This window comes from Chiloscyllium punctatum, chromosome 2 (assembly GCF_047496795.1).
Source record: "Chiloscyllium punctatum isolate Juve2018m chromosome 2, sChiPun1.3, whole genome shotgun sequence".
In the NCBI taxonomy this organism is placed as follows: Eukaryota; Metazoa; Chordata; class Chondrichthyes; order Orectolobiformes; family Hemiscylliidae; genus Chiloscyllium; species Chiloscyllium punctatum.
The window spans coordinates 15,712,045-15,738,984 of NC_092740.1; the positions used below are offsets into that span (position 1 = coordinate 15,712,045).

The 26,940-nt window shown below is 41.8% G+C and overlaps 1 protein-coding gene across 14 annotated transcripts in view; it reads left to right on the forward strand.

The window, feature by feature from the left end:
• Positions 1–26,940, forward strand: part of htt (huntingtin) — a 264,314-nt gene that overhangs the window by 174,859 nt on the left and 62,515 nt on the right. For 11 of the 14 annotated variants that reach the window (XM_072594050.1, XM_072594068.1, XM_072594077.1 and 8 more), the window contains 14 exons: positions 393–448; positions 623–771; positions 6,044–6,180; positions 8,988–9,011; positions 10,570–10,686; positions 11,911–12,033; positions 12,546–12,784; positions 14,873–15,015; positions 15,670–15,877; positions 19,446–19,584; positions 20,405–20,584; positions 21,625–21,801; positions 25,017–25,093; positions 25,609–25,747. In XM_072594050.1, the coding sequence (XP_072450151.1) occupies positions 393–448; positions 623–771; positions 6,044–6,180; positions 8,988–9,011; positions 10,570–10,686; positions 11,911–12,033; positions 12,546–12,784; positions 14,873–15,015; positions 15,670–15,877; positions 19,446–19,584; positions 20,405–20,584; positions 21,625–21,801; positions 25,017–25,093; positions 25,609–25,747 (1,908 nt within the window). The remainder of the gene's footprint in view (positions 1–392; positions 449–622; positions 772–6,043; positions 6,181–8,987; positions 9,012–10,569; positions 10,687–11,910; positions 12,034–12,545; positions 12,785–14,872; positions 15,016–15,669; positions 15,878–19,445; positions 19,585–20,404; positions 20,585–21,624; positions 21,802–25,016; positions 25,094–25,608; positions 25,748–26,940) is intronic. The other 3 variants (XM_072594086.1, XM_072594171.1, XM_072594160.1) reach the window with 1 other exon arrangement.

Below are 26,940 nucleotides of genomic sequence, written 5' to 3' on the forward strand. Positions count from 1 at the left end.
CTAATCTCCTTCAGTATCACCTTACATCTCCACATGTATTTCCTGGCAGGACTGTGACAGCAAATACATGGAGCACCACCATTTGCAAGTTCCTCTCCAAGCCAGACAGCATCCTAACATGGAACTGTACCTATTGCTTAATGGCACTGGGTCAAAATCTTGAGCTCCCTTTCTACCAGCACTGTGGGATTGTTGGGTTTCATAAGGTGAACAGCAAAGATTCATTTCAGGGAGACGAGACAAACATGAGAAAATTGAAATAAGGTGAAGGATGATAGGGCACTCTTGTGACTTATAAACACTACTATGGAACAGATGGATGGAATGATTTGCTTAAATGCTGTAAATTCTGCATAATTCTATGATCCAGTTGGATTTCATTTCTCTTGTAGGTATTCATTGGGTTTGTTCTGAAGCAGTTTGAATACATTGAGGTGGGCCAGTTTCGGTGAGTTCCAACCATAGTCAGTGGCAGTTTTAGCAGCTTATAACTGTTGCATCTGTCATCATAGTGACTTTTCTCAAATTTCTAATTGTGTCTTTGGTCTCATTGCCCTCCTGCATAATTGCTTGCACCGTTTATCACTTGTTTACTAACTGTTATCTGTTGCAATTTTGCTAGGGAATCCGAGGCCATCATTCCAAACATATTTTTCTTCCTGGTGTTGCTGTCATATGAGCGCTATCACTCCAAGCCAATCATTGGAATTCCCAAAATTATCCAACTGTGTGATGGGATCATGGCCAGTGGCCGGAAAGCTGTTACGCATGGTAATGACCCTGATAAACAGTGTGTTCTTGTTGCATTGTTTAACTATATTTATGTTGCATAACTACTGTGAAATCTTTGGTCATAAGTGCTAAGAGTAAAGTTAGAGTTGCAATGTATTTGGTGTGTTGTGTGGAATTTCTGAAATATTAGTTTGGGTGTTTTTAGTGGTGTGTAGGTCATGTCAAAATTGATCAAGTTTGTTTTTAAAGAAGCTTATTTGAGTACACATGGTTGTAGCTATAAGGATATGATGAAGGTTGAGGAATGGCCTTGGAGTGACCTTTAAAATCATTGGATGTTTTGTTAGAATAGAGGCTGTTTTTTCCATTTGTGGAGAAAAGCAAAATGACAGGCCATCAGTATGAATAGTCACAAAGAAGTCCAGTTCACAGATCAACAGTGGAACAGTGCTCAGAAAGTGGTACTCTGTAGTACTGTAAGGTGTATTTGTAGGTAGTCAGGACATGTTTAAGAATAGGGAGAAGGAACGTGATGGGGGTAGCTGAGAAGAATAACATGATGCTTGAGCAGAGCATAAATGCTAGCAAGGATTGTTTGAGTTGAATGTTTCCACGTCTCTCATCCTATTTAATTTGGGGCGGCATGATGGCTGAGTGGCTAACACTGCTGCCTCACAGCACCAGGGACAAGGGTTTGATTCCACCCTCTGGACCTTTCTGTGCGGAGTTTACATGTTCTCTCCGGTGGTCTTGGGTTTCCGCTGGGCACGTTAGGTGAATTAGACATGCTTAACTACCCACAGTATTCAGGGATGTGTAGGTTAGGTGTATTAGCCAAGGAAAATACAGGAATAGGGTAGGGTGTTGGCTCTGGGCGGGATGCTCTTCAGCAGGTCACTGTGGACTTGTTGGGCCGAATGGCCTATTTCCACACTAAGAATTCTGTAAAAATACTTGTAAAGTAAACTCAAAACCAATAGAGAACCCAAGATGCTGTCAGAATAGTTTATTGAGAGAATTGGGCTTAGAGGAGAATTTTCTTCTGTGTATAAGTGGCTCCAAAATTTACTTGGCGAAAGATAGGAGTTGAGTTGAGATGTACACAAGCTCACTCACCTAGGAGAAAGTGAGGACTGCAGATGCTGGAGACCAGAGTTGAAAAATGTGGTGCTGGAAAAACACAGCAGGCCAGGCAGCATTAGAGGAGCAGGAGAATTGACGTTTCGGGCATGAGCCCTCCAGGAATGAGGCTGGTGTGCCATACGGGCTGAGATAAAAGTTAGGGAGGAGGGAATTTGGGGGAGGGGTGCTGGAAATACGATTGGTGGAGGAGGTGAGGGTGATAGACCAGAGAGAGGGTGGGGCGGAGAGGTCAGGAAGATGATTGCAGGTCAAGAGGGCGGTGCTGAACCTGGGGGTTGAGACTGAGATAAGGTGGGGGGAGGGGAAATGAGGAAGCTGGAGAAATCGACATTCATCTTCGTGTGGTTGGAGGGTTCCTAGGCGGAAGATGAGGCGCTCTTCCTTCAGGTGTTGTGTGGTCAGGATCTGGCGATGGAGGAGGCCAAGGACCTGCATGTCCTTGGCAGAGTGGGAGGAAGATCCTCCCCTGCTTCACACCACTGTAATGACTGAATGACTAACCTGACTAAGTAATAGGGCTTTGAAGAGTCAAATTTTCCCTGTGGCTGGATTTTTCATACTCTGCTTTATGCTACCAAGGAATAGGGTTTTAACAGTGGAGCAAGAAACTTGGTAAAAAATTCCAAAAAAACATGTAGCTCTTGAAGCTTGTACAGATTATACTGTATGAGCTTGGAGTGAGATTTCTGCCCAATTTATAGAATAGCTTTGGTGTCACCAGTTTAATGTTTCATTTTATTTATTCATGGGATGTAGAGGTCACTGGCTGGGCAAGAATTTGTAGCTATCTCTAGTTCCCTTTGAGAAGGGGGTTGAGCTGCCACCTTGCTGACGACAGGGATCCGAACAATTAAATGGCAGCCTATGTATGTTTTTAACTTCTGACTTGCTGTTAAGCTGTTTGTGACTGATTGTTTCAGGGTTACTCTGATATCTACTGACAAGATTGGCCACAAGAGAGTTTCAGATCAGTTAGTGATTGCCTGTTTTTCAGTATGATTTGTTTGTAACTGGATCAACATAAATCATGGTTACATAAAAATCATGGTTACATAAAATTAGATGGCAGCTTCACACTGTTTCTGCTGATGCAGGTGAATATTGTGGTGATACTGTATTCTTTTAGGCTTGCAGTTCCATTAAGTAATGCTAATTTATCAGGTATCAATTGGCCTATCTCAGCAGAATTATATCTCCGATATTGGCCGTTTAAAGTGGTTAGTTAAACACTTTTTTTCTGAAATGTTTATCAGTATCACCTGTGGCTTAGTGGGTTGAACTCTGGCCTCAGAGTTCAAGTGTTGAAAGTTCAATCCCTACTCCAGGGGCACTAGCACGGTTAGTGGACTGTTGAGGGAGTGCTGACGAGGCATTACACCAAAGCTTTGCCTTCCCCCTCAGATGGCTATGAAAGGCATTTCAATGAACAGCAAGGGGGTTATCTTTGGTGTCCTGATCCTTATCATTCACTCAACCAACATTGTTTTAAAAATAAGTCACTTTCCCCTTACAGTGCGCAAGTTTGTTGCTATGTTTTCTACACTGACTACATTTCAGAAGTACTTCAATGGATGTAAAGAACTTTGAGAAGTCCTGAGATTGAGTGGTGCTATATTGCACATATGTTCGAGACACCACCCACTCCCTCCAAGACTTCCGTTTCCCCGGTCCCCAACGCCTCATCTTCACCATGGATGTCCAATCCCTCTACACCTCCATCCGCCATGATCAGGGCCTCCAAGCCCTCCGTTTTTTCCTCTCCAGATGTCCCCAACAGTACCCTTCCACCGACACACTCATTTGTTTGGCCGAACTGGTCCTCACCCTTAACCATTTCTCCTTTGAATCCTCCCACTTCCTCTACACCAAAGAGATAGCCATGGGTACACGTATGGGCCCCAGCTATGCCTGTCTCTTTGGCTACGTAGAGCAGTTGATCTTCCGTAATTACACTGGTGCCACTCCCAACCTCTTCCTCTGTTACATCGATGACTGCATTGCCGCCACCTCATGCTCCCGTGAGGAGGTTGAGCAATTCATCAACTTCACCAACATATTCCACCTGGACCATCTCTGACACCTCCCTCCCCTTCCTGGACCTCTCCATTTCCATTAATGACGACCGACTTGACACTGACATTTTTTACAAACCCACCGACTCCCACAGCTACCTGGATGACACCTCTTCCCACCCTACCTCTTGCAAAAATGCCATCCCGTATTCCCAATTCCCCCGCCTCCGCCGGATCTGCTCCCAGGAGGGCCATTTCCACCACAGAACACACCAGATGGCCACCTCCTTTAGAGACCGCAATTTCCCTTCCCACGTGGTTAAAGATGTCCTCCAACGCATCTTGTCCACATCCCGCACCTCCGCCCTCAGACCCCACCCCTCCAACCGTAACAAGGACAGAACGCCCCTGGTGCTCACCTTCCACCCTACCAACCTTCGCATAAACCAAATCATCCGCTGACGTTTCCGCCACCTCCAAACAGACCCCACTACCAGGGATATATTTCCCTCCCCACCCCTTTCCACCTTCCGCAAAGACCGTTCCCTCCGCGACTACCTGGTCAGGTCCACGCCCCCAAACAACCCACCCTCCAATCCTGGCACTTTCCCCTGCCACCGCAGGAACTGTAAAACCTGTGCCCACACCACCTCCCTCACCTCTATCCAAGGCCCTAAAGGAGCCTTCCACATCCATCAAAGTTTCACCTGCACATCCACTAATATCATTTATTGTATCCGTCGCTCCCGATGCGGTCTCCTCTACATTGGGGAGACTGGACGCCTCCTAGCAGAGCACTTTAGGGAACATCTCCGGGACACCCGCACCAATCAACCACACCGCCCCGTGGCCCAACATTTCAACTCCCCCTCCCACTCTGCCGAGGACATGGAGGTCCTGGGCCGCCTTCGCCGCTCCCTCACCACCAGACGCCTGGAGGAAGAATGCCTCATCTTCCACCTTGGAACACTTCAACCCCAAAGGCATCAATGTGGACTTCACCAGTTTCCTCATTTCCCCTTCCCCCACCTCACCCTAGTTCTAAACCTCCAGCTCAGCACTGTCCCCATGACTTGTCCGGACTTGTCCGACCTGCCTATCTTCTTTTCCACCTATCCACTCCACCCTCTCCTCCCTGACCTATCACCTTCATCCCCTCCCCCACTCACCCATTGTACTCTATGCTACTTTTTCCCCACCCCCACCCTCCACGCTTCAGGCTCACTGCCTTTATTCCTGATGAAGGGCTTTTGCCCGAAACGTTGATTTCGAAGCTCCTTGGATGCTGCCCGAACTGCTGTGCTCTTCCAGCACCACTAATCCAGAATGGTGCTATATTGATACAAACATTTAGCAGATTTTGATGGTTGTGTTGTCAATTTTCAGAGTTTTCGTTTTTTTCCTAAATTTCAGACTGGTTTACTTCATTATTATCAAAACTTGCAGAAAGGTAACATGAGAACTAGGAACAGGAGTAGGTCACACTATCCATTGAGTCTCCTCCACCATTTTGCGTAATGATTAGATTTCCTACAGTGTGGAAGCAGGCCCTTCGGCCCAACAAGTTTACACTGACCCTCCGAAGAGTAACCCGCTCGGACCCATTCCCCCACATTTATCCCTAAATAATACACCTAACACTGGGCAATTTAGCATGGCCAATTCTCCTGACCTGCACCTCTTTGGTACTCTTTGGCTTTCACTTGATTTTCCCACTAGTTCCTCATTCTCCTTAATTCCGTAAGAGATCAAAACCATCTCTGCTTCAACCTTGAATGATGGAGCACTGATAATTATTGGCAGTGGAGAATTCCAAAGAATCATAACTCTCTTTGCTAACATTTCCTAAATCATAAGCCCCTTACTCTGAGATGGTTGCCCTCACGGTCTAGATTCCGAAGTTAGTGGAAACAATGTCTCTTACTATCCTACCAAGACTCTTCAGAATTGTATATGTTTCACTGAGGCCACCTCATTCTTCTATACTCTCGAGAATGGAGGCCCTGTTTACGCAGCCTATCATTATTGGACCGTACTCTCATCCCCTGGACCAATGTATTGAACCTGCTCTTTTTGAAGAGCGTGCACTACTTGTTTAGATATTTTTGTAAGACTCCAGCAGATAAGTTTTTTTTTTCTTTTGTATTTTTAAATAGCAATCCCAGCACTGCAGCCTATAGTTCACGATCTGTTTGTTCTGCGAGGGACCAATAAAGCTGATGCTGGCAAGGAACTGGATACACAGAAAGAAGTGGTGGTTTCTATGTTGCTGAGACTCATCCAATACCACCAGGTACACACAACTTTATTTTTTCCTAAAACCAGACCCCCCCCCCCCCCCCTTCCTCATCCCCATTCCTCCTCTTCCTCTCCCTTTTTAAAATGCCCTGGAGTGCAATTCGTGGCTTGAGCCAGGATAATGAAATGTTTTTGAAAGCTGAACAAAAGAAGCATAGCACACAATGGGATATGGCATCCCACAGGATATTGATTGCAAGACACAGACAGAAACAGCTATGTTAGGTCCTCAAATCTGTTCTGCCACTCACGTATTCTTTGTTCATTCAATGGATATGAGCATCAATGGTTAGGATAGTATTTATTGCCCTTGAGAAGGTGGTAGTGAACCACACCTTTCCTGTCATCACAGTCTGTGAAGTGATGGTGCAATACTGTTAGGAGGGGAGCTCCAGGAATTTGACCCGAATACAGTGAAGTAATGGTGATGTAAATCTCGGTCAGGATTAAATGTGGCTAAAAGAGTTGATTGGCGGTGCTGGTATTCCTGTCTGCTGCTGTCCTTGCTCTTCTAGGTCAAAGTGGGCATATATTTGGAAGGTTCTATTGAAAAAGCTTTGCTGCAGTGCATTGTTAAATGGTAAATGCTCCAGCTCTAGTGTGCACTGCTTTTGGAGGAAGTGAACATTCATGGGTGTTGGATGGGGGACTATTCAAGTGGCCACTTTATCTTGGGTGGTGTTGAGTTCCTCAGCATTCATAATTCTATTCATCATCAAAGGGAGAGTATTCCATCACCTTCCCACTATGTTAGTACTTGGCACGATGGCCTAGGCAAGGCAGGAAGTTGATGAACGTTAGATCCAGGGAAATTTGTGTCTGAACTCCATGTATCTATGTTGGTTCTGTGGGTTTTAGATTTTTGTTAAATCGAGATATTATCGATCTCTGTTTTGAAATTTTCAATTGACCATGAAGCACCAACAGCATCTGGGTAGAAAGAGTCCTAGATTTCCACCAGCCTTTGTGTGTGACAGTGCTTCCTGAATGGCCTAGCTACCTGTAACATTCCGTTTATGTGCCCTGCCCCCTTATTCTTGATTAACTCTGGGGAAAATAGCTTTTTTTACCTGCACTCAATCAAATCCTTAGTTACTTATGAACACCTTAATTACCTCACCCTGCGTTGAAACACTAGCCCTTCCTCATAATGTATCTTCTGTCCCTGTATTATTGTTGTGCACCTACTTTTGAAGCCAGTATATTCTCAAAAACGCGTCCTACCCTAAACTGGCTTAGTTTCAGATTATTGGATCTGTCAACAGCCCAACAAAAGGAAAAGGTTTTTAAATTGAGCTTTGGAAGTTGGTTGAAAGAATGGTCATTAGACAATCTTGTTACAATGATCCGAGGTGTTCATTCCTTTCAGCAAGCACTCTTCGTATTGAACTTTAAGATGGTTACAGCTGACTAAACAATTTCCTTATAGTCACTGAATATCTGATCAACGATGTAAGTGACAGACCTGATGCACAATTTGATTTGCCAAATAAATGGCTAATTGGCTGTTTTAAAGTACAGACACTTAACCCACTCATGATATGTTCCTTCATCTACTTTTTATTAAAACTGATGTTTGGGCCCTCATATAAAACGTGTTAAAATAACAGAAGAATGTCATCGAGTTGGGGAGCCTGAGGTAGGCAAATCTTGAATGCCCTGCACTGATAGCGTCATCATGTTAAATACTTTCCCTTTACATACTTAAATGATCACAATACAGTCACATGTCTTTATTCTTTACATCTCCCCCCCCCTTCCTCAGGTTTGGTTGAGTTATTGTTTGTGTTGTGTCTTACTTCTCCTCTTTCTCCAACTGTCCTCACCCTATCCTAGTTCCTCTGTAGCATAAACTTGGCACCCTTGCACCAAGCCTGGGAAAGTTAACATTCACCTGTGAAATGAATCTGTTTTATTTGCTATGCATGTCATATTAAACAGTGTAGCATTTTCTTTCATTGTGCATTAGTTGCATGAGAAAGTAGCTTGTTCATGCTCTAATTTATAGAGGCTGAATGAAACCGGAGAGGCAATGCATGCCTCTTTCCTATTTTCCTTCAAGTGTGCCCCATAGTCATCAGCCAAACGGGGCAGTAATATTTGAAAATTGCTTCAGCATTATCTCCCAGCATCCTAAAAGTGGCTTTTTAATCCACTATCTATTCTTAAAACTAGCTGTACAGGTGCTCAGCACTCAGGTGTCCCTTGGATGTTTGTCTAAGTTAATGGCTGGAATGTTTTGTTCTGTACTTTCTGCATCATCCTTATTGGTTTTTATCATTCAGCCTGTTGTCCCCCTCATTATCTTGCTTTCTGTTGGCATTATTTAAGTAAGAAACCCTCTGCTAAGAAGCTGAATTGAATCTGGAGATCCTGGAAATGCACAGCACATCTGTCAGCAGCTGTAAAGGGGTGGTGCTGTTATTAATCTGGGTGTAGACCTGTTTGTGCATGCACGATTCATGATATTGGTTTAGAGTTTTTCAGAACACTGTCTTTTATGCTGCCTATTTCCGCTATTCCCATTCTATTTCATAACATGAATTCTTGATGTACAGTCTGGTGTTTGATCAATGCATGTCTCGTACACAGTTCTACTTCAATGACTGTTCTAAATATTTTGCAATGTACTGATTTAGATTGACGTCTTGACTCCTACAGTTATGAAAGACCAATTAATAATGTCCAGTCGAATGGCTAGCACCACAGTTCAGTTGCTCCAACTAGCTGGAATTGTGGTGCAGCAACTGTCATGTCTTAGCCCGAATGCTCTAATAAACCTAGTTTTCTTTTTTTAAATAGATTTGCAATAAACATCTTGAAATGGTAAGAATTGCAGGTTTAATTCTTTTATGGCCAAAATTGACAAAATATGCTTTTCAGCATTTGGAAACAGTTGAGTTTGACCTGTTTGAAAGTTGATGCTTTTGGCTTGATATTGGATCAGTCCATTGGGAGCGCTGTACTATTCCTGTCTGTTGTTACCTAACGTGGGAGTGGCTGGTGCTGTCGTGTGTGTGTGTTTGAAAAACATTAGCCCAGGGATACACTGTATTTTTGGGCGAAGATTAGGGTAGTGAAAATACCATCTTCAAAAGAAAACTGTTTTTCTTGCTCCCTTCTCACTATCCCTCCATCTCCTGGTATTAAAAATCTTCTCCCCTATTTAGTTTACTTTGATTCTGTTGTAAGCACCAGAAACTCTTATTTGGAATTTAGGGAATTGGTGTTCATTCAGACTTCAGTTTATGGAACTAAATCAGTTCCCTTACCCAGTTGTATGAATAAAAAATTGGATTCAAAGCTCAAACTGGTTGCAAAACCAAGTTTGGAATCCATAAAATGGGGATTTCACCTTAAAATTATATAGAGGCTGTGAAGTCATAAAACACTCTCATTAGTACAGTTGAACACACAACTCCTGCAAAACACTGAATCTGGAGCTAATTAAAATGTTCAAGATTTAGATTTTGCTAGAGAAGGGATATTGAATGCACGTGGTAAATGAATTTAATATTTAAGTGTAATTAAATTGTGGGGCAGGATAGAAAGTGTGAAGGGCCTTCTTTTCCTGTTGGAGGAAAGATTGATATATTTTGGATTAGAGTTGGGTGCTGAAAGCAGTGTTTTTGCAAACTCTGTTAGAAATCTGGAACTTTTCCTCAAAAATCTGCAAATACTCAAAGGCAGTCCAAATGTTGAAGATTGAGATCAACTCCCTTTTGTTCAGTCAAAGTATTGAGGCTGATCAGGTTGAGGTGTAGATGAATCATCATTGAACTGAATGGTAGAACAAGCTTGAGTGGCTGAATGGCCTGTTGATAGATACCTGTGCTTTTCCAAGTGTGGCCTTGGTGTATCCCTAGTTTTTGTTATTTCACCATTGTTGGTCATGCCTTCATTTGAAATGACCTTTTTTGTTGTAAACCTGTCTGCACCTTTTCTCTTTGTTCCTCCTCAGTTGCTCCTTAAAAAATCTACTTTTGCCATGCCTTAACCAGCCTTAATATCTCCTCTTCTAGAATGCTGTCAAATTTTATCTACGGGTGTGTCTGGGAAGTGTCTTGGAACATTTTACTACTTTAAAGGCCTTATATAAATTCAAGTTGTTCTTGTAAACAGCCCAAACGAGGGGAATCAAAGCACTGGTATCCATCAATCCTAGCTGAACAAACATCAGAATGGCAACTTGTTAGAACAACTCTGGTGTTTGTCTACATACACCTGGCTTTCCACTGTTCACCTCTACATTTTCCCATGAGTAGTTGGAGTCCGTGTCATCTCCGCTTTCCCTCCGACTCTTTTGTGTCATTAAAAGAAAATAACAAGTAGGCAGGTGAAGCATATGAATGTTAGTTGCTCCATTGTTTTTTTGTCACTGCAGGTCCTGGAGATGTTAATTCTGGTGTTGCAACAGTGTCACAAGGAGAATGAGGATAAGTGGAAACGTCTTTCTCGTCAGATAGCTGACATGATTCTACCGTTGCTGGCTAAACAACAGGTACAGACAGGCATATAGACACTCTGGTCCTGAAACATTTGTGAACAGCTTGCACTGTTCCCTGTCGTTCTTGCTGCTTATGATTTGTATTTTGTAAAACGTACAGAGAAGGAGACAATCTCTTTGCTGGAGAGCATGGAGCTCACTACCATGGACAGGAGGAAATGTCAGATGCAATTAAGACAAAGCTGGATAAACATGAGAGAGAGGGAGAAATTGAAGGATAATGTTGATGGATTTGAAGTTATGTGGGAGTAGACTTGAATCGGGCTTAACCAGCAGCACCAACCAATTAAGCTGAATAGCCTGTTGAGTGCTACAGCTTCTACTTCGAACTCCAGATTTAGTGTTTCCGCTTTGTTTGCAGTTATTAATTCTAGAATAAGTTGTGCCATTTTGAACTGATTTGTTTTTTCCCCCGAGTTTAGACCAAAACGAGTTTTACTACAATCTCGATGAAAATCCAGAGCCAGTTAGGCAATGTGTTAAAATGTTTTTTAAAGTATTGCTTTAAATTGTCCTTTTATATTTTTAAAAGTAGCAGCTTGAATTTTAGTTAAAACCTATAAAAATAGATTTGTGTTTTTACTGTGATAGTTCATCAACTTTCTATAATCTTATTTAATCAAATTCAGTATTTTAATGTTATGTTGGAATTTTAGTTTATTAAGTAAATTGAAGCAAAACTCACCTTGAGTTTTTGTAACTTACCTTTTATTGTACTTTGGTCAAAAGAAACAGTAAGAACCAGATCAATTTCTGAAGGATTGAAGAAGATCTCCAAAAGATTGCTATTAGTGGAAACCTGCAGTGAGGGTTAATTCACTCCGGGAATTTGTCAGATTTTTATAGATAGAACTTGTTTCGAGACAATATTTCAAAAATTAATGCTCAAATTGCAGTAATAATTTGCAAAAAGTTCTGCCTTTTTGTGAATTGTATGAAGAAAACATCACATTTTGAGCAGAAATCCTTGACCCCAGCATTCTAGTACTACTGGTTAATGCAGGCAGTTCCTTTTAATACAGCGCTTGTTGGGAGATCTGAGAATTGTCTTTACTTGAATGGATACAAGGAGACTGATAAATCGAGAAAGAAAGCATGGCAGGATTTGCAGTTGTGATTACACTTGTAAACTTCTGATGCTGCCTCTGAGTTTAGTTTTATGTCTCATAGAAAAAGTGGATATAAATATATGCATTATTTATTAATTTGTTTGTGTAGATGCACCTCGATTCACATGAAGCCTTAGGTGTGCTGAATACACTCTTTGAGACGGTGGCACCTTCATCACTGCGACCCGTTGACATGTTATTGAAGAGTATGTTTGCCATGCCGTGCACCCTGGTAAGCCACTCTCAGAATCTGACAGTTCTGGCCTCTTGACCGTCCCATTTTACTTGCTACCAATTAGCAACTGTATCTTCAGCTGGCTAGGCCCAAATCTCCGAAATGACTTTCTCTATATCTTTACCTCCCTTCCTGTTTTTCCACTATTACGCATTCTATCAAACCTAGCTTGTGTCCCAGCTTTTTGGCCATCCAACCTGATATCTCCTTATATGGCTGTCTGTCCACTTAGTTCCATAAAGCTCTCATAAAGCAAACCTGGGAGATTTTAATTTGTTAAAAATAATATAAATTGTTATTTGGGTTTGAGTTGTGTTAAAAGCAACTTTCTGTGGAGCAGCTGTCTGAATTGGTTGGGAGCGAGTGTTGGTGGTTACTGCATTCCGAAAGTGAGAATCGTGCTCAATTTTGTAAATTCAGCTTCTGAAATCTTGAATTCAAAATATTTTTCTTTCTTTCTTGCAGTAACGAACTAAAGGAGTAATAACTGGATATTGTTTATCTTGTAGGCATCAGTTGGAACAGTTCAGCTTTGGATATCAGGTATCCTAGCTATCCTGCGGGTGCTCATTTCTCAGTCGACTGAGGATATTGTTCTGTCACGGGTTCAAGAATTGGCCTTGTCTCCTTATTTGATTTCCTGCCAGAACATAGCCTTGCTGAGGGACCGAGGGAATCAGGCTGTCCCACCAGAGGAACAGAATGAAGAGGCACAGAGTAAACATCTCCCAGAAGAAACCTTTGCCAGGCACGCATGGTTTGCTAGCTTATAGTAAAGTGATGATAGTGCTGCAAAAAGACACAGGTTGATACTTCCAACTTCTATCAGAAAGTTCTCGCTCTAATCTAATAGCGGGGTGCACAACTGAGGGAAATACGTGATCAAGATAGTGAATGGAATGCTATCCTTTATTACAAGAGGATATTATGCCTCAGTTATACAGGGCATTAGTGCAACCACATCTTGAATACTGTCTGTAGTTTTGGTCTCTTTATTCGAGGAAGGATGTGAATGCATTGAAGGCCGTTCAGAGGAGGTTTACTAGATAGAATTATTGTGTTGTCTTGTGAGGAAAAAGTGGAAGACTGGGCTTGATTCTACTGGAGTTTTGAAGAGGGAGGGAGAACGAATTGGTTGAAGTTCATAAGATCCAGTCTAGATAGGTGTTGCAATGATGTTTCCTCCAGTAGGTAAGGCCAGAACAAGGGGCATGGTTTATGGTTAGGTCCTTTTTTTTTTGTAATAAAATTTTTTTTCTAAGGGATCTCATTTTGGAACACTGCCTCAGAAGGCAGAGGGACATGTCGCATAGAGTATTTATAAAGCGTAGATAGATCGGAGGCTCACTGATGTTACTTAGCATGGTGACGAAACATCTGAGAACAAATCTACCAGTTCAGTGAGCAAGCTTACAACCTGGTAGGTGGATAAGTTTACCAGGAGAAGGTGGGAATCTGGGATTCACTCTACAAACAGATCCTATTGAATGGTGAAATTGGTTCAAGGGGCTGACTGGTCTGTTCCTGCTCCTGATTTGCTTGTTTGTTTGTATTGCTGTAAACAAGAAACTAAGACTGCTGTGCATTCTGTGGCATGAAGTGTAACTTAACTGGTGACTCATCTTGCAGAGTGTTTGGTCTAAGATGTTTATGTGGAGCATTTTGTGGGATTTGTCAAAGGTAGAAGTCAAACTTTCCAGAAACAAATTACATGACATGGATTGTTGTATAAAACCACAGCTTCTCTTCATAGCAAAAGCGAATATTTGTATTGTCAAGAAATGCAAATTTGGATTTGGATTGTAACACTTCATAACATGGCTTTGAAAAAGTTAGAGTTTAAAATAGAAGCATATAATTAGACATATTGGAATTCCTTCCTGTATGTTTACTATTGAATCTGCTTCCATCACCCCCTCAAACTGTGTTCCAATTTATTGTGATTTATTGAGTAATATCTTCCCTGTTATTTGATTCATGAATTATATTAAATCTTGAGACCAGTCTTCCTGTACCAGAACAGTTCCAGACAATTTTAAACACCTCTACCAAATTTTCTGTTAACATTCCCTGATGTAAGGAGAACAGACCCAGTTTCTCTCGTCTTTCTGAAGCCTCTCATCACTAGTAAATCTTATCTACTCCTTCTCTCGAGTCTTGACATTCTGCTTAAATGTGAGTTACCCTGAATTGGAAGCAATACAATTACTGAGGCCTAACTAGTGATGTAAAAATTAACATAATTTCTTTTTGTAAACTCTGCTTCTATTTGTAAAGCCAGTCTTTTTTAAGAGCTGGCTCACCTCCTTTGGATATGGATTTAGGATGTTTGTACTGGAGAACTGAGGTAGGCCTGTAGAAAATAGGAGCAGGTATTTGGCCCTTCGAATCTGCTCTTTTATTCAGTACTCAGTAACATGTTCCTGTTTTTGCGCCATGCCCTTTAATTATATCTAAATCCTTCATAAAAACATTTTAATGTTTTGGACTCAACAACAAGAGAATTCCACAAGCTCACCATTCTCTGGGTGAAGAAATTTCTCCTTGTCTCAGTCCTGAATGGCCTACCCCATATCTATAGGATTCCCCTTGTTCCACACTCTTGGTAATTTGACTAGTCCTTTTAGAATTTTGCAGGTTTCCTATGACCTCTGGTGAGAGAGTCCTAACTAATCCAGTCTGTTCATAAACTGAAGTCCCTTATCCTGAGTAAGTCTCCTCTTCATCTTATCCAATGCTTAACATCTTGTTTGAAAGTGAGTTAATTCAAATTGGACACAGTACTGCAGCAGAGGCCTAACTAGTAATTGACTTGTGCATTCTTCTCTTTGTGCAGGTTCCTGTTGCAGATGGTGGGGATCCTCCTTGAGGACATTGTAAATAAGCAGTTGAAGGTGGACATGAGTGAACAGCAGCACTCCTTTTATTGTCAGCAGATTGGCACTCTGCTTATGTGCCTCATACACATCTTCAAATCAGGTAACACAGCTTACCCTTTCTGGCAGGAAGGATACGAGCTGAAATACTTTAACAAATACTAATATTATATTTTGTGCTTGGGCCATCATTCACATCCATTCTCCAAAGAAGCCCACTTATTACATTTGAACTTCTCCTAGGAGTGTAGTAGATTTGAGTAAGCAGTGTTTAGTTTCATGGCCCATCTGGGAGATCACAGCATGGATAATATTGAATTCCCTCAAAAGTGTACACGTAAGAGTCAAGAAGTTGAGTTCCACTTCCATTCCAGGGCCTTGAACATATGAATTTAGACAGAGGTTCCCAGTGCTGTAGTGAAGGGATTTCCTCACAGAGGCCCCATCTTTCAGATAAGATATTAAGCTAAGATCCAGTCTTTCCTATCAGGTGCATCTAAAGTAGCCCATGTGAAGCATAGTAGGAGAGTCCCCTGATGTTTTGGAAATATTTGTTCCCTCAACTAATATCATTACAGAGAATAAGATTCATCTAGTCATTATTGCTGTTTAAGAAAGCTTGCTCTGTACAAATTGGTGTCATCTTTTCTCCCTTCCAAATCTTCAAAAGGACTTTAAATGGTTCCAAAGCATGTTGGGGCAGCTTTAGGTCATGGAAGGCACTATGTAAATGCATATCCTCCTTCCTTTCTTTCAGGGATGTTTAGAAGAATCACAGCAGCTGCCACGAGATTGATTGTGGGGAATGGCTTTGATGGAAGCTTTTACACATTGGAAAGTTTGAATGCCTTGGTTCAGTCCATAATTCCCACTCACCCATCTTTAGTACTGCTTTGGTGCCAAATCCTACTGCTTGTGAACTACACAAACTACAGCTGGTGGTCAGAGGTGCATCAGACCCCAAAGTAAGTACAATAAACAGAAGGCTGTTGATTCCCTGTGAAATATAACAGCACCGTACTCTTTTGTATAGTGCACCTAGCAAATGGAAAAAAAGAAATCAGTCTCTGAATATAAGTAGAATGAAGTTGATAAATTTATGTTGATGTTTTGTCCTGCAGTATTGTTTTCAAATTCCTCCAAGACATTTAACCCTGCCAAGTATCCTCCTGTCTACAAATCGGTGATCTCTGCACTTTCCAATTCTGCCGTCATTATCCCCACTTACTTCACCCCTATTGGTGACCTGGCCCTCAGCTCTGAAGTTTCTTTCTTAGGAGATTTCTGCCACTTTTCTTAAATGATAATGTTTGTTGAAAAGCTATCCCTTTGGTTTATTGGTCAGCCACTAGCTTTAATGTCTCTTCCTTTGCGTTGTTGCAAGTTTTTGCCTAATTCCACTCTTGTGAAGATACTTGGGATGTTTTACTCAAAGCACAAATTGTTGTTCAAGGAAAGTGAGACATGCGTTGGGCACTTTTGGCAGTTAAGGCGCTGGCGAATACAGCATTGTGTTCTTAAAACAATTTTAGCCTTTTTTCAATTGATAACAGAAAGGTGGTGGGGGAAGACAACAAGTTTTGCCAGACCCCTGCACAAACTGTATTCGTTGTTCTATATTGTGTCACTTTGTTCTTGAACAAAGAATAACGTAATAAGGTATTGACTTCCCACACCCCAAGAAAAAGTCAAAAAAAACAACTAAATGCTATGCTGGAAAAGGTTGGTGTTTTATTATAGTCCACTGAGAAGCTACATGATTCACCATTAGTTTCATGCATTTGCATCCTTACCTACACACTCACTTATGTTTCTGTGCTTGTTCCTTGCCACTGGTGCACTCACTCCTTATCAGTATCATGCTTGCTGCCTGCTTGTGCCCTTGCACTGGCACCCTTTTGCTCACCCTGTCTGAGGTGTGTTCACACCCTTTCATAGTCATAGAGATGTACAGCATGGACACCAGACCTTTTTGGTCCAACTCGTCCATGTCAACCAGAGATCCCAACCCAATGTAGTTCCACCTGCAAGCACTTGGCCCATATCCCTCTAAACCCTTCCTATTCATATACCTATCTTTGCCTTTTAAATTATGCAATTGTACTAGTTTCGACCACTTCCTCTGGCAGCCGATTCTCTCTTCACCAACATCTCTTCTCCCCTCTTTCCCCCCCCCCCCCCCCCCCCCCCCAAACATCACGCACACATGAAAGTGTTGCCCCGCAGGTCTCTTTTACATCTTTCCCCTCTCACCTTCAGCCTATGCCCTCTAGTTATGAACTCCCTTACCCCAGGGAAAAGACTTTGTCGATTTATCCTATCCATGCTCCTCATGATTTTATACACCTCTATTAGGTCACACCTCTGGTTCCGACGCTTCAGGGAATACAGCCCCAGCCTGTTCAGCATCTCCCTATAGCTCAAATCCTCCAACCCTGGCAACATTCTTGTAAGTCTTTTCTGAGCCCTTTCAAGTTTCACAACAGCTTTCCAATAGGAAGGAGACCAGATTTGCACGCAATATTCCAAAAGTGGCTTAACCAATGTCCTGTACAGCTACAACATGACCTCCCAATTCCTGTACTCAATATTCTGACCAATAAAGGAAAGCATACCAAATGCCACCACCTTTTGTGTTAGTTGTGAGCTTGCACCCTTTCTGGACTAAAGAATGGTAGACTGGTTAATATTATTGTGACTGACTATTCTATCAGTTACCCCCGAAAGATTGCATTGTTCCTGGCAGAGCAGTTCATTTGAATGGCTGCCAGGACAGTGACCTCTCAATCCTTCCTCTCAACTGCTGAATGTAACTTGAGTTGCAATGTAGTGAGAACGTTATCAGCTCCAACTTGTCCAGCAACCTAACATGGACATGGGTTGCTCAGTCCAACTTTTCCTCCAAAGATATGGAGAAGTGTGTGAGCACGCAGACTATGTACTTGTTTTCCTAGTCTCCCAGTTACCTTTTTTATTCTCTTGTGGGATGTATGTGTCACTTGCTAGATCAGAATGTATTGTTCATCTTTAATGGCTCTTGAGTAGGTGGCAGTCAGTTGCCTTTTTGAATTCCTATGATCATATTGTCTAGATGCATCCACAGTGTTGTGAAAGGCATTTCAGGTCATTGATATTCAGCAGCATTGAAACAACTGTTTTGAACTTCAACTTAGTTGATGTTTGGGAGCCTGCAGATGGTGGTGTTCCCTTGTCTGTTGCCTTTTATTCTTCAAGATATTACAGGTTGCAGGTTTCAAACATTTCAAAGGCACCAGGGAACCTTGGTGAGTCACTGCAATTCATCTTGTAGATGGGACGCAGTCCTACCACTGTGCAACAGTGCTGGATGGAGTGACTGTTTTAACAAGATGGGTAGCATATGGATGAAGTGTCAAGATCAGAGTGATGCTGGAAAAGCACAGCAGGTCAGGCAGCATCTGAGGAGCAGGAAAATCGATGTTTAAGGCTGAAGCCTTTCATCAGGAAGGATGAAGGGCCTGTGTATGAAGTAGTCTTCGCCATAGATGACATGTAACAAGCTTCTTGAATATTGTTGGAGCTACACTCGTACAGAGTATTCCAAAAATGTTCCTGATCTTTTTCCTTGTAGATGATGAAGACTACAGTCTTCCTGCTATTGAATCCTTTCTGTGGTTAATTCAATGCAGTTTTTGGCTCATGTTTTAAAACCCTCACCCACTCCCCAAACGTTAAGGAGAGATGGCCATCTTGTTTCTTATTGGAAATAATTGTTGCATGGCATTAGTAGTTTGAATGCTACTTGCCCCTTTTAAGCCCTGGCCTGGATATTTTACAGGTTTTGCTGCAAATGGTTATAGGCTGCTTCAGTGCCTGATGAATCGCGAATGGTACTGAACATTGTGCAATCATCAGGGAACACTCCAACTTCTGACAATAAGAAGAAAGGAACGACGTTGATGAAGTAGTTGAAGATGGTTGGGCCTATGACACTGAGGAATCTGAGATGCTGACCTCCAAAAGTCATAACCGTCCTCCTTTGTGCTGGATGGGTTTTCCCCTTACTCACATTAATTGAGTTTTGCTGGGGCGCCTTGATGCTGCGCTTGGTCAAATTCTGTCTTGATGTGCAGAGCAGTCACTCATCAATCCCTTGCTGAGTTCAACTGGTTTGTCCATGTATGAGGTCAGGGTCTGAGTGGCCCTGGAAGAACCCAAGCTGGGTGTCACTGAGCAGTTCCGTGCTGAGCAAATGCTGTTTGATAGTATTTCCCTTACTTCATGACAAAATGTTTTAGTCGCCAGTGATCCAATGAGGCACCAATTAGGTGGATTTGTCTTGCTTCCTGGACAGAGCATACCTTAGCAGTTTTCCACTTTGCTAGCTATATATCAACGTTAGAGCTTGTTACGTTTAAATCCATGGTTGAATCATGTGGATGGCTCCAGCATTCCAGGACTATGTTACTACTTTTGAGGAAAGATTGTATTTTACTGTTTTAAAAAAAAATTGTATCTTTTGTCAGATCTCTTTTTTTTTCTCTCTTAACACAGGAGGCACAGCTTGTCAAGCACTAAGTTGCTGAGTCCTCAGATATCTGAAAATGAAGATTCAAAATCTGTATCTAAGTTGGGTGTGTGCAATAGGGAAATAGTTCGAAGAGGAGCCCTCATTCTTTTCTGTGATTATGTGGTAAGATTCAATAGAATTATTATTGAGTTTTAAAGCAAAAGATTGATTTTGCAATGCTATATGTGTCATACAGAAGTAGTGTTAGTATAAAATTCAGTCTCTTGGCATATGAAGAAAATGGGTTTTGTTCTGTGTGCTTCCATTAGCTAAATAGGTTCACTGTGGTAACTCAACTCCTTTGTGAGTGATGAAACAGAAAATTCAGATGAAGAAGTCGGTCTGTCTTCAAAACCATAGATGGCCATTTTAGCTGTTGAGCTCAGTCCCAAAATTGTTTTAGCAAGCACCGGTTTTATGGCTCTCCATCTTTTGCTTTATGTCCTGCAATTCTTCAAAATATTGACAGTTCAATCCATTGTGTCTTGCTTCACCATTTTATTAGCTTGCAGCAATTCTTCATCTTTCTCAGCTAAGTTTTGTGCCCATTCTCAGTCATCCTCTGTAGAATTTGACCTCTCGAGCCTGTTCCAGTGTTCTGAAAAATTAAAATATACATAACTTTTTGTTAAATGTACTTGAAATTAAGACAAGCTGTTTTTCCTTCCTTGTGAGAGATTGGGCTTTTAAAATAACTGTCAGGGGACGTGAATGATGCCAGCTAGGTTAGCAAATGTTGTACCTCCTGAACTACCCTTGAGGAAGGGGTGGTGAACCACCCTTGTTGAACCACTACAGTCCATGGGAGGGTAAGTACACGCACCTGCAGTGGGAGGTGGCGGGGGGGGGGGGGGGGCGGTTCCAGGTTCATTTTTAGCGAAAGTGAAGGATGTTTATATCAAAATTGGTGGATGCTGATTTTTTTTTTCCTCTGTTGTTCCAGTGTCAAAACCTTCATGATTCTGAACACCTGACTTGGCTGATAGTCAATCATGTTCAAGATCTCATCAATCTTTCTCATGAACCACCAGTGCAAGATTTTATCAGTGCTGTTCATCGTAACTCTGCTGCCAGTGGGCTTTTCATTCAGGCTATCCAGTCCCGATGTGACAATCTTGCAACAGTAAGTATGTTCTTCCCCAGATTATATTTTTGTGCTATCAGCTCTTCAAGCTCCCTGTTGACTGACTGATGTTAGGCCAGTGAGCATCAGAACCAACCATGTAATGAAGTTGTACCTTCAATGTGAATTGATTTGGTTGAACTGACCTTACTGGGGTTAGGAGTGCTTTAATTCAAAAGGTTGGAGAGAATAAAATGTGTCTGACTTCATCACCTCAGCTGGTGTGAATAACAAAAGCTTTATCAGCATAGGGGCACCTTTAGATGGAATCAATAAGAAAAGGCCAGTGGGATACCCACAGGTTTGAATGACGAGAGGCAAGACTAACCCTCAAGGTTTCATTCTCTTGGAGCAGGTAATATAAACTGCGCTGCATGTATATGGTGGTTGCATAAGCCCACAAATGTTTGATAACTTTTCATGCCCCTCTTTTGGAGACAATTGGTACAGAAGGCAAAAACTTTTTTTTTACTGACCATTCAAGTCCACACCTTGGTGCTGAACAGTGGTGATTTTCACATCTTGCCTGTAGACCTCTTCTCCCATGACTACTGGTGTCAGGTTGTGACTATTGTGCTCAGATTTGCACCTTCTTTGGCCTGGCTACTTGTTGGCAATGATGACTGGATCTACATCTGGAGTGTATTATTTGCTTGCCCCTTGTCTAGTTGTAGCTTGTACCATATCAAATGGAAACAATCTCTTTGGTGAGGCCAGTGGAACCTGTCTCAGTCCTACCTGGAATATAGAATTTACATCACAAGAATAGGCTTGTGTTCATTTTCTTTGAGCCCCCTCCTAATACATTTCCTCAAAGTAGAGTACGGCATTTCTATTTCTTCCTCTCTTGTGTATTTATCTAGCTGCTTCTTAAATGTATATTTTCTGTTCACTTCAACGGCTCACAATCTCCAATTGCTCCTTGCAGTAGTGAGTTTTAGGTGCTCATTACTTTTGGGTGAAGATGTTTCTCCTATTCTCCTTACTGGATTAATTTATTGCACTTTAATTTTATTGTCTTCTCTCCCCCTACCTTGTAGCCAACCATGTTAAAGAAGACCCTGCAATGCTTGGAGGGGATCCATCTCAGCCAGTCGGGGGCGGTCTTGATGCTGTATATTGATAAACTGATAAGCACACCATTCCGAGTACTGGCACGGATGGTGGACACTCTGGCTTGCCGACGAGTTGAGATGCTTTTGGCAGAAAGTTTGCAGGTAAAATGAAATCTTGCAGTTTAATTAGCTCTGCAACTGCACTCTTGGCCATAGTCCTGTGACCATTTTCTCCTGATATATGTATTATTTTGCCACGTACTTTCAGCTGAAGTCATATCTGAACATATTGTGCTGAGTTATATTATAGGAATATGGGTTGGAGCTCATAGATTTGCAGCCTGCTTGACTATAATTTTCACTTGATTGGGAACAGGTTATAATCATACACCATCTTTAACTGGGTAACACATCCCAAGATGCTTCAAAATATTGTGAAACCAAATTGCACATCAGGCCCAAAAGAAACGTTGGATGAGATATTGAAAGTTTGCACAAAGTGGAAGGTGCAAGCTGGAGCTAACTTCTGCACTTGAATTTTTTTTCTTTACTCCTTTATGGGATGGTCACCATAATAGCCCATCCGTAATTGTCTTGAAACAGATTGGCTTGCTCAGTCACTCAGTAGATAGGCAGCAGGCTGGAAGAACACAGCAAGCCAAGCAGCATCAGGAGGTGGAGAAGCCCATGTTTTGGGTGTAACTCTTCAGGACTGGGGATGGGTCTAGGGGGAGCTGTAAATAACGGGAGTGGTGGGGGAGGGTAGGGTGATGAAGTGGGATAGGTGAATACAGGCAAAGGGTTGATCAATGGGAGGAATGAATCTGATTGGTAGGGGGGGGAAGGGGGGTTGCTGGGAAGGGAGTCAGAGGAAGGTAGGGGAAGGGAGGCCATTTGAAATTGGAGAACTCAATACTGAGGCCTCTGGGCTGTAAGCTGCCAAGGCAGAAGACGAGGTGGTGTTCCTCCAATTCACGGTTTGGTTTATTGTAGCAATGGAGGAGGCCAAAGATGGTCATGACAGACAGGGAGAGGGAAGGGGAATTAAAATGTGGGGTGACTGGGAAGTCCTATAGGCCCCTGCAGGCCTGACTGAGATGCTTGGTAAACAGTTCCCTAAGTGTACGTTTGGTCTCCCTGATGGAGAGAAGACCACATGGTTTACTGCATCAAGTGCACTCTAGGTTGGAAGAGAGGCAGGTGAACTTGGAAGGACTGTTTGGGGTCCTGGATGGAGGTAAGGGGGTGTGGTGTATCGGCAGGTTTTGCATCTTTTCCGGTTGCAGGGGAAGGTACCTGGGGGTTTGGGAGGATGGTGGGGAGAGTGGCGCACACAAAGGACTGTTGAAAAGAACAGTCCTCTCCATAGGTGGAGAGGGGAAGATGTTCTTGCTGGTGGGGTCCAGTGGAGTTGGCGGAAGTGTTTAAGAGGACGTTTTTGAGGGCAGTTAAGAGTTAACCGCATTGCTGATGTACAAAGCTTTATGTTGGGAGAATTATATTGTAAAGTTCGCACATTGGATAACTACTGATGGGGCTTACCTGTTTATATATTTATTTTTTAAACTTGTGTGGGGGTGATATCTGTTTTTGCTATGCCCAAAAGTGTTGAAGCAGCAATATTAGAATAATTGAAGTTTTTGGCCATATGGAACTTTATTTTGGTTGAACAGAGACATATTGTTAAAGATTTTTGTCTTGTGCTCATCAGGACAAATGCAAAAATAAAAAAATTAAGAATTAATATTACAACAGAAAAGATTGTTGTTTGGTTGGCAAGTCGGTTGATTTGCTCTGGCAGTGTAATGGAGAAGGCAACAAGGTTCCTCAAGTTCCTGAGTTAAGCTTAGTTTTTTAAAAAATATTGAATGTATTCCACTTATTTGCAGAGGACAGGTGCCTGTGTATGGGTGTATGTTGCTTCTGGCAAACACAGTGAGCCACCTTATGAGCTTAACTGATCATCTTAATCATTTGGATATCAGCACACTCTGCATTGTTGTGATTTATTTGCAATTTGGCGTTCTTGTGATTATGTTTTCAAGACACAGCCTCAGAAACATGTCTCATTTTCCAGCTATATTAAAATGTTGCGAATCCTCTCATTCTGATCTTGTTCTTTTATTGAGTGGGTTTGTCCATCCCAGCTTGGCTCAGTAGCTGGTTTAGTCATAAGGTCATTGGTCGGTCTGTATGAAGGTGATATTTAATTTCACCATTCCAGAAAACTACTACCCTTCCTTTCCAAAAACGGTACTATTTGGGCATTCTTCAGTTTCCATTCACATACTATATGATTATACCACAGTCTGTATTTTTAATGTCAGGGCAGGGAGGTGAGATGTTGGTATAGTTTTGCATTTAGAATGATGGCATCTTTGCTAGTTCATTCTATCAGAGAACAACTGAATCCTGAAACAAATGCAAGAGATATTAGGACAGAATGAGTACAGTGCTTTACACAGTTCAGATGTAAAGGGCGTAATGTATATCTCCTTGAATCCTGAACAATGTTCCCTCTAATTTTCTTGCCAGCTACGTGAGCCTCTGAGGTCCCGTGTGAAGCAATGACTTCAGGAACTGGCAGTCAGTGCTGCAGTTGGTGTGCCGATGTTGATTGCCATGCGTAGTACATCGGCAACTTAGAAAGATGAGGGAGATGAGGATGAGAAATCATATAGTATGTGAATGGAAACTGGAGAATGCCCAAATAGTATCCTTTTTGGAAAGGAAGGGAAACCAAGCTAATTCAGCAAGTAAAGGTGCGTTAGCTCACTGTGGAGACAACGTTGGAGTCTGTAAAGATGAATCCATAGCACATCTCGGTGAAGAAAAATAGAAATGGCCAGGGGTTTTAAAAGGTACTATTATGACCCAAAACCCTCAACTAACAAGGGATGAGAAGTGGATGTGGGATATAAGGGTAAAGTCTTGGGACACTGTCAAAACATGTGAATTTTAGAGATTGGCATTTGAAAACAAAGCAAATGTATAAAACAGTACCATATTAAGTTTCATGATGAGAAAACAGGAGATGGTTAAATGGCAACGAATTCAGCACTAGAGAATAGGAGATGTGTTGAGAGAAACTGAAGAAAGCAAAATTACTTACAAGATGTGTACAATGAGAGAAATGGGAAAATTGAGACAGTGAAAATGAAAGCAATACCTTTTACAAAAAGGAAGTTGTCATTTCAAGCCAAAACATTCTTTACCTCCCAGCCACACAGAAATACCTGTCTGACACCACTATTCTGTCAATGGAAACTGCCCAATCTGCTGACCGTTTCCATTTTTGTTTAGTTTAGTTTCAGGTTTACAACATCTATTGTGATTTGTTATAAACTATTTTTAAAATTAAGATGCTCTCTTTATAGAATAGTGTTGCCCAAGTGCCACGTGAAGAGTTGGAAAGGCTTCAGCGATATCTACAGACAACTTGTCTTGCTCAAAGGTACAAAGACTTGAGTTGATCTTGTGTTTATCCAGTTTATGCTGGTATCATGACAGGAGGGGCGAGAGGCCAAAGTGTTCATCCTCAGGGCCTCTGAAAAGTGGGGAAATTTAAAACAAAAATCATAGTTACCATGGAACCTTGTTTGTGCGATTGTCGTTGCTTTATCTTGTCCGGTTATGGGATATTGATGCTGTGCTTGGTCCTGAGGTGAGTTGTTGGTGCATGGCCTTGTCTGGATGGAGGGGGTGTTATCACCATTCCTGATCCAGATGCAGACAAGTGAGCACTATGCCTGGTCCATTTGTGGGGGTTGTTGCCAAGCTTGGCCCAGATATGGGGTGAAAGGTGAGGTATTGTCTGCTCTGGATCTAGGAATGTTGCCTTGACTGGTGAGTTCGTGCTAGAGTAGGCTTGATGAATCAAGACCTAGGAATGTTGCTGAGCTTTAGAATCTGCTTTGCTATAACGGTCTCCATTAACCTTAGGAATAATAAATTCTGCTTCGATTTCAGACACCAAAGATTGTACTCCCTGCTGGACAGGTTTCGTATAACAGTTGCTGCAGACACAGTCAGCCCTTCACCAATCGTGACCTCTCACCCGCTGGATGGAGACAAGCTGTCCTGTATAGAATCTATCACTGTGGATAAAGTGAGAACACTAGGGCAGTGGGACTGCCTTTTTTTATGAATTGACTTGACATTCAACAATAAATTGAGTGAAAATAGCTGAGGCTAGTTCTGCTCATGAAGTAATTATTTCTGTTGTGTTGCAGCATTATTGGTGATAGTGTTTCAAAAACTCAAGTTCTCCTGATAAGTCTTACTAAATGGGAATAATTAATGACCTTTGACAAGAGTTTTAATGAGTTTTGGCAAGGTGAATAGAAAGATGAGCATTCTGGATATACGTTTGCTTGCGGAGTTGGAAGGTTTGTTTTCAGAAGTTTCGTCGCCATAGTAGGTAACACTGTCAGTGAACCACCGGATGAAGCATTTGCAGACGCACGCACACAATATAAAAGATTAAAAGCTATGAAGATTAGTTTACTTTTATTCCACATTTTCATAAACTATAGAATGTCTTGTCACAATAGTTTCAACCACTCATTGTATCTTCTAATGGAAAACAATGTTTGTATTTCAATAAAAAGGAAGTATTAGAGAAGAGTTTTGCAGTGGGATGAAGTGACCTTCATTGAGAGAATGTACATTGTCAAATCTATATGCTTTTGAATACTATGTTACCTGAGGTGAGTGCTCCCATGGCACTATTTCTGAAGCAGAGGAGTTATCTGTAGTGTCCCAGGCCAATATTTATCCCTTGTGCAGCAATTGCTAATTGGATTATCTTGTCATTACCAAATTACTGTTTGTTGGAGCTTACTGTGTACAAATTGGTTGTTGTGTTGTCTACTTTGGATTCTTGTGGCAGGGTGATTAGTGTCCTTAGCTCTGAGTCAGGAGGCCTGGGATCATGTTCCAGCTGCTCCGGATGTATGTAATAACATTTTTGAACAGGTTGATTGGAAAGTATCTTAAACAATAGCTGTCATTCAAAAAGTGCTTCATTGGCAGTAAAGTGCTTTAAGATGTGCAATAGATAAGAGAGACATTTACATATAAATCTCTCTCTTTTAAGCATAGTAGGGGTATTAACTGCGGTGCTGTCCCACACAGTGAAATAGCTCACTTAACAAAATGTAGTGATACAACAGAGGTGAGGTCCTTTCTTCAGAATGGTACAACTGGAAAACATTCTTAAGTAATGTTAATACCAGTTAACAGAATGACTTGGGACTCTTTTCCTTTCCTGTTAACTGGGGAGACAATGGTGTAAGGCTT